This window comes from Equus quagga, chromosome 21, assembly GCF_021613505.1.
Source record: "Equus quagga isolate Etosha38 chromosome 21, UCLA_HA_Equagga_1.0, whole genome shotgun sequence".
NCBI classification, from domain to species: domain Eukaryota; kingdom Metazoa; phylum Chordata; class Mammalia; order Perissodactyla; family Equidae; genus Equus; species Equus quagga.
Window position 1 is genome coordinate 22887982 of NC_060287.1, and position 12226 is coordinate 22900207.

Below are 12226 nucleotides of genomic sequence, written 5' to 3' on the forward strand. Positions count from 1 at the left end.
ATTTTTTAGGTTATTATGCCACTAAGTTTCAATTGTTTAATGTTTTGCTTTTTTGTTTGTTTGGTTGTTTGGTTTGGTTTTAATTGTAGAGTTTCTTTTAAAAGGATCATGTTTATTAAGTTGAGTTTTACTGGATTGGGGTTTGCATTTCTGGTTTTAAATGAAAACAAAAATTTTTGTGTGTGTTCTTCAGATGTATTGGCAAGCCAAGAACAACAGATGAATGAGATAGTTACGATTGATCAACGTGAGTATTCATGCCCATAATATGTGGCCCATTTATCAATAAGAAGTGTTTTCTTTATTTAGTACTGCAAGGTAGTAAAAAGGAAGAGTAATTTTTAAATTTTTCAGGAAGTGTTTTAGATACACAATGAGATAAAGTATAACCAACATCTGTGTACACCATAAGAGTTAAAACTTTATGTATCACGGTTACCTGTTGTAGATCCCATTTTAAATGAGTATCCTGAATTTGATGTTTATTATTCTATGCATATTTTATATTTTTACCAATTGTGTAACCATAAACACTTTATAGCATTGTTTTGCACATGTTTAACTTTTTGGGTGAATTTTTAATAGTTTTTGTTTAATAATTTAACAATTTTTGTTCAACAATTTTTTTGTTTAACTATTAGGAGACCTTACACATGTTGATACTTACAGCTCAATTTCGTTTACTTTCACTGCTTCACTGCTGTATGTTATCTTTTAAACTTTGTAAACACTGATGAGTTGAGGGTTTGTAAGAATTTGGGTGAGATTCTCCAGTTGTATCGTAGGTCTCTGCCTTTCCAGCCTTACTAAGTGTTACCAGAGCTTCTCTCAAAGTGGTGATAGGAGTTTGTACTCTCATCACTAGTGGAATGTGAGTCCTCATTTGTTCACATTTTTTCCAACATTTGATAAACCATTTTTTATGAACAAATATTTTAAAAGTAAATGTTTTTATAGCTGTCAATGTATATTCACCACCAAGTTATTTCAAAATAAAGAGACTAACTCTTGTTCACTAAGATTCACAAACCATCATGCAAATATTATACCTCATCCTCTGAACTTTTCTTGTAATTTCATTCAAAACTGTTGTGGATTAAGGCTTTTTTGAAATGAGGCCTCTAATTAGAGGGGCATTAAACTAACTGCATTTTATGTCTTTCAGTATCTTTTCACTGCTTATATTGGAAAGAAAATGTTTTTCCCTTGTCTTTGTTTGCAGCTGTGCAAATTATTCCAGCATCAGTGCAGTCTGCTACACCAACTACCCTTAAAGTTATAAATAGTAGTGCAAAGGCAGCTAAAATACAAAGAGCTCCAAGGATTTCAGGAGAAGATAGAAGTTCACCTGGGAACAGAACAGGTATTTTTGTGTTATCATTTGGTATTTATAAAATTTGTCAAATTATATATATATTGTGGTGTTTTGGGGGGCAGTGAGGAAGATTGGCCCTAAGCCAACATCTGCTGCCAATCCTCCTCTTTTTTTTTTTGCTTGAGGATGATTGGCCATGAGCTAACATCTGTGCCAGTCTTCCTCTATTTTGTATGTGGCTCGCCGCCACAGCATTGCTTGATGAGTGGTGTAGGTCCATGCCTGACATTCGAACCCATAAACCCCAGGCTGCTGAGATGGAGCACACGGAACCCAACCACTATTCCACCAGGCGAGCCCTATATATATTTTGTTTTATTTCAATGTATGAAAATGTGAATATGGAGGATTTCTCTGGCAGTGCTTAGATAGCATTTTTTAAAAAAACATTTGTGTTTTCAGCATGGCTGAGATGTGAAGCAGAGAACCTGTTTGTGGTCTTTTGCCCTCTGTTAATCTGTAGCTCTGTGGTCAATGCTTATCATTTGTTCTTCTCAATTTAGGAAACAATGGCCAAATCCAACTATGGCAATTTTTGTTAGAACTTCTTACTGACAAAGATGCTCGAGACTGCATTTCTTGGGTTGGTGATGAAGGCGAGTTTAAGCTAAATCAGCCTGAACTGGTTGCACAGAAATGGGGACAACGTAAAAATAAACCTACTATGAACTATGAGAAACTCAGTCGTGCGTTAAGGTAAGCATTTATTTATTTTTTAATATCAAGCCTTTAAAATGACTTCTGAGTGTAAACATTATTATGTAATGATATTAAAATACTTCACTTGTTCCTAAGATGTTGTTTTCTTTATATATAAAAAAGTAAAATTTCCACACATGTTAAAAATAGGGCCAGCCCTGTGGCCGAGTGGTTAAGTTTGCGTGCTCCCCTTCGACGGCCTGGGATTTTGCTGGTTTGGATCCTGGGTGCGGACACAGCACCACTCATTAGGCCATGCTGAGGCGGGGTCCCATGTGCCGCAACTAGAAGGATCCACAACGAAAATATGCAACTATGTACTGGGGGAATTTGGGGAGAAAAAAAAGGCAGGAAAAAAAAAAGTTAAAAATAACTTTTTAAAAAGATCTTTGGTAATAATTTTGAGGAACGTAGACTTTTTTTTAAAAAGAGTATTCTAGGATTGTGTTTATCTGATTATAAAAGCATATGCTACTCTGTTTAAAACCAACATGTTTAATCTTTGAGGTTTCTATCATTTTTAACAAATAAAGATGCTGTCCTTTGCATAGGTGAATTGAGTAAGTGTAAATTTTAATAAATATGCAGATATTGTCTGTTTTTATAACTAGGTGCAAAATGTTGACATATTCCCTCTTTTTTCTTCCCCTGCCATCTGATAAATCTGAATATCCAGCCTTTACATTGGTAGAATTGGAATAGAATAAAGTTATTTGTAATTTCCCATAAGTAGCATGAAATTTTTTTGAAATAATTACTATCAGAAATTATTCTTGCTGCAGTGACAGAAATTCAGTATGTGCATTTAAGTATCAAGAAGTAGGACATAGAGGAATGTCATGGAATTGTGTCTATTTTTTTGAAGAGTGATTGTAGTAAAATAGTCCTGTAATTTACCTGTGTATTTCTAAAGAGCGTACTTTTACTGCTACTGCTGTTTTACTTGGACATTGTGTATGAATTTCACACTGAGGTTATGATTTACTACTCATCGCTACACACACACACTCTCTTCCCATCCTGTTTTAATTATATGGAAAATTTGGTTAGATCAGTATTCATTGTTGCAGGATCGTGGCCATGTAAATACTACTACATAGTTTACCATGCTTATTTTTCTTTTCCAGAATGACCTTTTGTTTTCCTTAGGTTCCATAAGGAACTAAAATGTTTTATTTTCAATGAGCTTATCACTTTATCAATCCCACTTTGGCCAACTGTCTGAAGATCCTTTTCATATAATCAGAATTAAAACTGTCATTTTGGACAGTTGATATGATTATGTACATAGAAGACCCCTCAAAATTACAGATGAATTATTAGAATTAATAATTGTCAGTTCTCCCCAAATTGATGTAAATTTCAATGCAGTAACTGTCTGAATAAGTTTTTTCTTAGAACTTGATGAGATAATTGTAAGATTTAAATAGGAATATAAAGTACCATGATAACGAGGACACCTGAAGATTGACAAAGTGGAAAGACTTGCTCCACAGGATATTGAGACTGGCTGTAAAGCTACAACCATAAGACAGTGTACCATTTGCTTAGGATAGACAAGTAGACCATGGATTAGAATAGATAGCCCAGATAGAACCAAGAATATAAGAGCACTGATTAAAAGATGGCAGTGGGGAGAAGACATAGGAGGAAAAGACCTGCTTTTCACTCACTGTTGCTGGGACAATTGACTATCCCTATGGGAAAAAGTGAAAGTTTACCCTCTCCTCATAGCATACTAAAAGTCAGTTCCATGTAACTTGTAGCTCTAAATGTGCGAAGTAAAATAGGGAAGCATCTAGGAATACCTCCATTGCTTTGGTAGGTGAGGAAAAGTATTAAACAGAATCAGAAGTTCTAACCCTAACAGAAGAAGTCAGTAAATCAGACTACATTTAAAGTAAAAACGTCTGATCATCAGAAGCCATCATCAAGAGAGTAAAAGGCAAGTCACAAATATCTGACATAAGACTCATATTTAGCATATCTGAAGAACTCTTACAAATCAATAAGAAATACAGGAAAAATGGGTAAGAGACTTAAATACACACTTCAGACTAGAGATTTATCCAAATGGCCAGTGAATATATGCAAAAGTACACAACCTTATTAGTAACCAGGGAAATGCAATTTAAAACCACAATAAAATGGCACAACACACACCCCAGAATGGCTAAAATGAAAATAGTTGACAGTGCCAAAGGTTGGTGAGGATATGGAGCAGTGGGAATGCCTCTGCTCTTTTGGTAGAAATGTAAACTATAACCTGTAGCCCAGCAGTTTCTCTCCTAAATATTTACCAAACAAAAATGTATGCATATGTCCACATTCATGCTCATAACCAGCATTTGTAACATCTAAAAACCAGAAACGACCCAAATATCTATCAAAAGTAGAGTGAATAAATAAATTGTGGTATGCAAGAAAATGATATGTGTCCATGAAAATGCTCTGATATAGGTGAACCTCACAAACATAATGTTCAGTGAAGGAATCCAGACCCCAAAAAAGATATACTGTATGAGTGCATTTATAAAGTTCAAAAACAGGAAAACTAAATTACGGCATTTAAGTATGCATGTTTGGGTGATAAGAATATACATAAAAGCGGTGATATTACAATCATGAGACAAGATTGTGTTTACCTTTTAGAGCGTGGGAGGGATTCTGGGGTGCTGGCAGCGTTCTGTTTCCTGACCTGAATCATAGTTAACAGGCAAATTTTACTTTGTAATAAATCACTAAGCTGTTCACTTTTGTGTCCTTTCTGTTTGTGTAATATATTTCACGATAAAAGGTTAAAAAAAATACAAGTTTCAAATAAAAGAGGGAAGAAAAGAAATCATATCCATGAAAATGCAGGTATTGTGTACGTTTCTACTTCTTCATTTTAAGGAAGGAACAAATACAATGAATGCTGTTGTATCTGGTTGTATGGATGCATTTATTAGATTGAAGGAAGTATTAAGTGAAGTTAAAACTTACTGTGTGTATTTTTTATCACTTGTCACCAAATAACATCAGATTATACCAACTTCATTTTCCTCCTTGAAATATAAAATCTTCATTTTCCTTTTTTTATCGTGTCTATTTGTTACAGCCTTACATATTATGTAGAAATTTCTTAAGAAATTGAAATTCTAGTAGCATTTTAAACTGCATGACAAGCGATTGGTAGTTTGTGGGCTGAAGTCTAAGTTCTAGATTAATGTAATTGGCACAAAAAGAAACACAAGACTACGTTCATTGTGTTCTCTCTTACTGGGAAGTGAACGTAACTATTGTACTTTTGCTGCTCTGGAATTAGGGAAAGATGTTGTGATTTCTTGCATATGTGTTCATCTTTTCCTTAACGGACTCCTGATTAAACCGAGTGACTTTTCTAATAAAGTCCTGTTAAATGTGGTAGTTTCCACCACTTGTGCTTTTGCAGATAGTTGTTCCTTTTGTAATTCCTCATTGTCAAATGGGTGCACATGGGTGGTGCAATTTTAAAATAAAGGCTTCACAATCTGCCAGCCCAGAAAAGTCTTGACTTAGGTTTTTTTCCTCTTATTGGAATTGGCAGTGCATAGCGGTAAATAAAGTCTGTTTTCCAAAGTGAATATAAATGCAACTCTATTTCCATCTCCATAGAAAGCAGCAGTAAACTTCTAGAGTGACTTCTAGAGTGATTTCCCCAGATAGGCCTATGTAGGTTTGGGAGCATTGTTTCTTTGTGATGTCCTGTTCCTGTTTTTCTGTATCCTCTCTCCCTTCTAGCCCTTTTGCTTAATACTTTTGAGGCTCTCTATTGGGTTTGGAGAATTCCCCTGAAAGGAAAGTCTTTACATATTAGAATGATAAAAGTGAAGACGTAATAAAGGATTTTGTGCAAGACAGAAAAGAAGTAGACATTCCAACAATCCATAGAATATGTATACTAAAAACTTCTTCATGTTATATGGGTTATTAGCATAGCTTATATTTTATAGAGGCTATGTGCCAGTCATTGTGTGCTACATGCACTTGTCAAAGATAATCCTTTTAATCCTTAACAATTCTATGAGGGTAAGTACTTTTTTAACCTCATTTTATAGATGAGGAATAAAAGCTGGAGAAAATGTGGCTTTCCTGTGGTCACAAAGGTAATACAGTCAAGATGCTAGATTTTGCATCTTGGCATTCTGTCTAAGCCCTTGTTCTTAGGTTCTGTTACTGGTCCCAGGGTTTTTTGGTTTTTTTTTTAATAATGTTTGTTTTTAAATCAGTGTTTTATCATAATTTTTGGAAATATGCTTTGAAAATTTAGTATATAAAGTTTTGAAGTACTGAGCATCAAAGTTTTAGTAAATAATTTCTTCAAGTTTCTATGGGTAGTAACATTAAATATTCTATATAACTCTAATGTTAATTGCTGTCATGGTAGATGCAATACTCTACTAGGCTTATGCTTATGGAAGAGTCTGTGAAATATTGTAAGAAGCCCAGATTTATTTTTTTTATACAGTCCTAATATTTTTTTCTCTTTTTAAAGGTATTACTATGATGGGGACATGATTTGTAAAGTTCAAGGCAAGAGATTTGTGTACAAGTTTGTCTGTGACTTGAAGACTCTTATTGGATACAGTGCAGCAGAGTTGAACCGTTTGGTCACAGAATGTGAACAGAAGAAACTTGCAAAGATGCAGCTCCATGGAATTGCTCAGCCGGTCACAGCCGTAGCCCTGGCTACTGCTTCTCTGCAAACAGAAAAGGATAATTGAGCCCAGGACCTTCTGGGAATTTGAGGTCTTTCTTAAATATTAGAGCAAGTATTGCTCTTACCTTTATTACTGAATTTGAATCTTCTTTTATTTCTAGACTGTACAATCTGATGCATGATTTTTTATAAATATTTCATACTCTTGTGAATTTGGATCTTTTTACTTTGAGCATATATTTTAGAATATGTATATATTATAGGATCACCACAATGTCTTCAGCGTGAAGGCAGGTTCATTGTGGGATAGTTTGTTAACAGTCAGGAAAGCTAAACTGGTCAGTATTAATGTCTAGCTCTACCAAAAATCTCCAGTAGCATCTGAGGATGAAAAATAAATGAAGTCTCTACAGGAAACAGTCTGGCTTAACTACAGTAGTCCCTCCTTATACACAGAGGATGCGTTCCAAGCCCCCCAGTGGATGCCTGAAACATCAAGGATAGCACCGAACCCTATTCGTACTACGTTTTTTCCTCTACATACAAACCTATGATAAAGTTTAATTTATAAGTTAGGCACGGTAAGAGATTAACAACCATAACTTCTCTGTGGTATATCCGAATTGCCGGCATCACTGCTCTTGCACTTTGGGGCCATTATTAAGTAAAATAAGGGTGACGAACACAAGCACTGCAATAGCACAATAGTCTAGACGCTGCCAATCATGAGCAGGTAGCATGTCCAGCGTGGATGCGCTGGACACAGGCATGATTCACGTCCTGGGCGGGACAGAATGGGACGGCTTGGGATTTCATCATGCTACTCAGAACAGCGCACAATTTAAAACTTATGAATTGATTATTTCTGGAATTTTTCATCTAATATTTTCAGACTACAATTGACCGCTGGTAACTGAACTGCGGATAAGGGGGGACTACTGTATTTTTGAAAATATAACTGTTTCCCCTCTCTGCTGCTTTAGATGTTGCTTTACACAGAACCAGTAAATGGAGCTTCTCACAGCTAAAGATGTGTGCCTGTTTCATCTAATCAAGCAGAGCTAAAATATATCGAATAAAATTATAATAATAATAAATTACTAAACTAAGAGTATCAAGTTATTAAAGTAATTTATCTATTTGCAAGCAAAGGACAGTAAGAAGTCAGTGGCAGAAGAGCAGTGCTGAAGAAAGAGATCCAGGTTTAAATCTGGCTTAACTCAAGCCAATTTTAAGGACTTTCTGTACAGATTATTCGTAATGTCAGGACAAGAATTTAAATTATTTTGAGAGGCATTTAATTCTAATAAACTAACTATTAGAAAATTTCTGAAATGATCTCTGTTTTTCCTGTCAGAGATTTAAAAAACTGAAAAGGTTTACCTCAGCCAGAAAACAAGTTTGGTTTTAGTTTGGTTTGGTATGGCTTCCTTTTTTTTTTTTTTTTTTAATTACCCTATCGTGTCAGTTTATTATGCAGAGCAGCGTATATAATCATTGTGCTTCTGATGAAATGAAGACTTTAAATCAGTCAGCAGTACTTTACATTAGAAAATCACTTGCAAATAGTTTTAAAGGGAAATTTTGACCTCTGGTATAGGCAGTCTTTTAAAACAAAATTTCACATTTATTTAATTTTTTCCTTTTGAATGTTATGTATGTGTGAATATACAAATGTCTATATACGTGTCTAATTGACTATTATATATACACACATACCTGGGAAGACATAATGATATTGAAAAGGAAAGCTACTTCAAAAGGTAATAGCTCATTTGAAAAACTCTTTAAAAATTAAATAATTCTATATATATGAAACTCTTAACCACAAGCTAACACTAAACAGAAATGGCTTGAAGTGTCTTTCTTTTTTGCTTGATTGCTCACTCGCTTGCTTGCTTTTTTCTTTTTGTTGTTTGTTTTAAGGTATTATGCATAAATCATGATATGAGATATTGGCAAATAGTTTTTAATTCTTTTACAGCAGAGACTGATTCTCAAATATTACTTTATGCACCTTCTCCCTCATCATTTCCTCTAAATCCATCCCCCAAAAGACATTTCTAAGAGCTCAGTTCAGGCTTTTGACTAATGAGGAGGAAAGGGCCGTGGTGGTGCAGGCAGGGTGGCGTTGGCAGCGGCTGCTCCGAATGCTGAGTAGTGGTGTGAGATGAACCACCGGAGGCAGGGTCTTAGGAACAGGGAGAGGAGGGATCTCTGCTCTCCTTTCCTGGTAACCTCAGATCATCATTTTAAGTGCGGTGTTAGAGGACTACACGTGTAATGTAGTTCGTTTATATTGTATTGTCCTTTAAGACCCTGTAGTAGATACACGAAAAGAATAAAATTTGTAACTTCCATTTTTACCTATTTATAACTACTTACAGAATAGACTGACATATTATTAGTTTAATTTGGGCGCTGTGATTACAAGAATATTTGAGTAGGATAGCATATGAAATAAATATAGAAACTCTTGTTTCAGATAACAAATAGATAGCTAAAAAGAAGGTTTTGAACCATCCTCTTAGGGCCTGGGGAGTATTCAAGTTGCTTGTAGTTTTAAAAAATAACAGAGTATACTCTTCTAGTATATTATCAAGAGCTTAGAATTGTTGACTTTGATTTAAAATGTTTTTGGGGAGATACTTACGTTAAACTTTTGCCAAGGTTGACAGACTTCCTTTATGTCTCAATTACATGTATATACATTTTTACGGCAAGTAACACCCACATTTCTTTTAGATCTCTGAAATCAAACTATTATTTTTCTCTTTTAACCATTCCACAGATGCTTTTTTTTAAAAAACATGTTCTATCCATTTTCTTTCTTTGGTAGTTTTTATTTTATTTCTCGTTGTAATTTGAACAGAGACAGTTCTCATACACGACCAGGTGCTGTTTCTTTTATCTTTGCCTCTCGCCATCATTTTAAGCACCATAACAGAGGTAAAGTAGTGAGACTAATTTCCCCAGTTGATTTGGGAAACTTCTGTTACTTTCCTCAACTTATATATAAACTATTTCCATTGTCCTTGTTGAAGTTACAGTCATCAGAAAGCCAAGTAGTCTTTTCTTTTACTGAAAGATAACTTGTGTGGTGAAAGAGTAATATACTTCATGCTACTCATTCTTTGCTCTGTTTTTGTGAATGAATTTTCTGTAGGAGAATTTACAGTAAATTCAAAGGAAGAAGTATTGGTCATCTTTTGTACTGTGTAAGTACAAAACAAAATACTCATTTTTCTTTTGAAGCTTGTTTTCCACATAAGGTTCTCATTGAGCCAACTTTCATGCATATTTTGCTAGCCTGAAGTTTGGAAATTTGTGTTGGCATCAGAAAATCAAACAGTAGGCAGAATTGCTATGTGTGCTTGATCTTCACATAAATTGACTTATCACATTCATTTTTTATCAATCCATGTCAATTAATTAGGAAGAATTGTTTAGTTGTTTTTCTCCCTTGATTAATGGTGAAACTCAAGTATATTTCTTAAAGAGTTGTGCCTCCAAATATTTTTGGTGCGGTCTGCTGTTTTCCATATTCATCATTTTATGCTACTGCCTTTTAAAAAGAACTAGTGTATCTTTGAAATAGCACAGAAATTGTTTTAAAATTCATAATTGCAAAACAACCTGTGACTAAATGTCTTCATATCTAGAGGATGTAAAAATATTGATATTTCAGTGATATTTCACTTATTGCCAGAAAAAAATATTCTCAATCTTTTGTAAAAGGGAGGAGGATTTTTGCATACATTTTTACTCTTTAAATAAAGACACTTATACTGTCATAATAACAATTATGTATTTCTTTGTGGTTTTTATTTTTTTTGTAATTTTACATAAGACAGTTATTTTCTATTTTTACTCAGATAAAAAAATATTTGTGCATAAATGTAAAAATAGTAAATTGAGAAAAATAAAACTATTATACAGTATGTTTTTGTGTTTTTAGAAATTTTTTCCCTGCATACAAATAGTCTCAAATTCCTGGGATGTTATTAGTTAGGTTGGATGACAATATGACAGTCCACAGCTGATGTATTGTACATATGATTCCCATATACTTTACTTAAAAATTATCAATTTGAGAAGAACAGATTCCACTGAACTAAAATTAGGTGTCAAGAGTTTAGTCTTTTTAAGAAAATAAATGAAATCCCAGTCCACACAGCCAAACTGTTTCAGAATAGCAACAGAAGAAATGGTAACATTGGGTACCTGTCAAAAGGCAAGCCAATGACTGTTAAACTAGAAATTCTTAGTAAAACCTTTTTTTTTTTAATTAGACAAAATTACCTGTCCGTGTTGGCTGAGTAACAACAGGATTCTTCAGCCAGGACCCAAGTATAGAGGAATCGAAGGAGGCGAGAAAAAACATGACCTGTGCTTTTGTTTGTAGTCAAACAATGAGCAAACTTCAGCTGACATGCTTAAAAAAAATTATGGTTTGGGTGAAGTAAATTGCTTAAAAAATACACAAACTAATTTTATGTAGTTTGAAGTGATGAAAATCATAAGGAAATTAGGTTGGTTTGTTCTCCCAAGACACTGATGTTTTTGTCTATGACTTTAAAGCTTAATTTGAAAGCTAAGTGCATGTTTAAAAGGCTTTTTACTGCTAGTGAACTGACTGATTTAGAATACTGCTTTTAAAACTTTCTATGGTAGAGGACCACTTTATTTCCAACTTGTCATAGACTTTTATAAAATAAAAAATGAGTTAATGGGGGAGGGGGAAAATAGGGAGCTTAATGGGTATAGAGTTTCACTTTTGCAAGATGAAAAAGTTCTTGGGATTGTTTGTGTAACAATGAATACGTTTAACAATATGTAACTGTACACTTAAACATGATTAAGATACATTTTATGTGTATTTTACACAAGTTTTTTAAAAAATGAATTACTAGAATTTTAAAATTCGTTGTAATTTATCAAATTAACAGAATGCAGGAGGAGAAAACATGACCATCTTAACAGATGTAGGAAAAGTGTACAGTAAAATTCAGCATCCATTCATGATAAAAACTGAGCAAATTAGAATTCGGAGGGAACTTCTTATCTTGATAAAGAGTATCTGAAAAAACTGCAGCTAACATCATTCATAAAGGTTTGTTTTCTTCCTAAGATTGGGGAAAGGCCTTTAAAGAGACAATGCTGTCACCATTCTATTCAGCACTGTACTGAAGATCCTAGCCTGTGAAATAATGCTAGAAAGAGAAAAAGCATGCATATTGTAATAAACTCTTTGCAGGACACATGATCAAACATTGAAAATGCTAAAGAACAGATTTTTTGAAAACTACTAGAATTAATTGAGTTTAGTAAGGTAAGATACAAGGTCAATATGCAAAACTCAATTTTATTTCTACATGCTAGCAATGAAAAATTGGAAATTTAAATTTAAAAGCTACCATTTACAGTAGTATTTAAAACCATGGAATAATTAGGGGAAATAAAATTTGTGC

At 33.9% G+C, this 12226-nt stretch overlaps 1 protein-coding gene across 4 annotated transcripts in view; it reads left to right on the top strand.

Moving 5' to 3' along the window:
• GABPA (GA binding protein transcription factor subunit alpha) overlaps positions 1–10558 on the top strand; it is a 36171-nt gene extending 25613 nt beyond the window's left edge. For all 4 annotated transcript variants that reach the window (XM_046648058.1, XM_046648056.1, XM_046648057.1 and 1 more), the window contains 4 exons: positions 194–247; positions 1223–1363; positions 1879–2071; positions 6591–10558. In XM_046648058.1, coding sequence (XP_046504014.1) covers positions 194–247; positions 1223–1363; positions 1879–2071; positions 6591–6819 — 617 coding nt within the window. In that variant the 3' untranslated portion in view covers positions 6820–10558. The remainder of the gene's footprint in view (positions 1–193; positions 248–1222; positions 1364–1878; positions 2072–6590) is intronic.
• The last annotated feature ends 1668 nt before the right edge of the window (positions 10559–12226 follow it).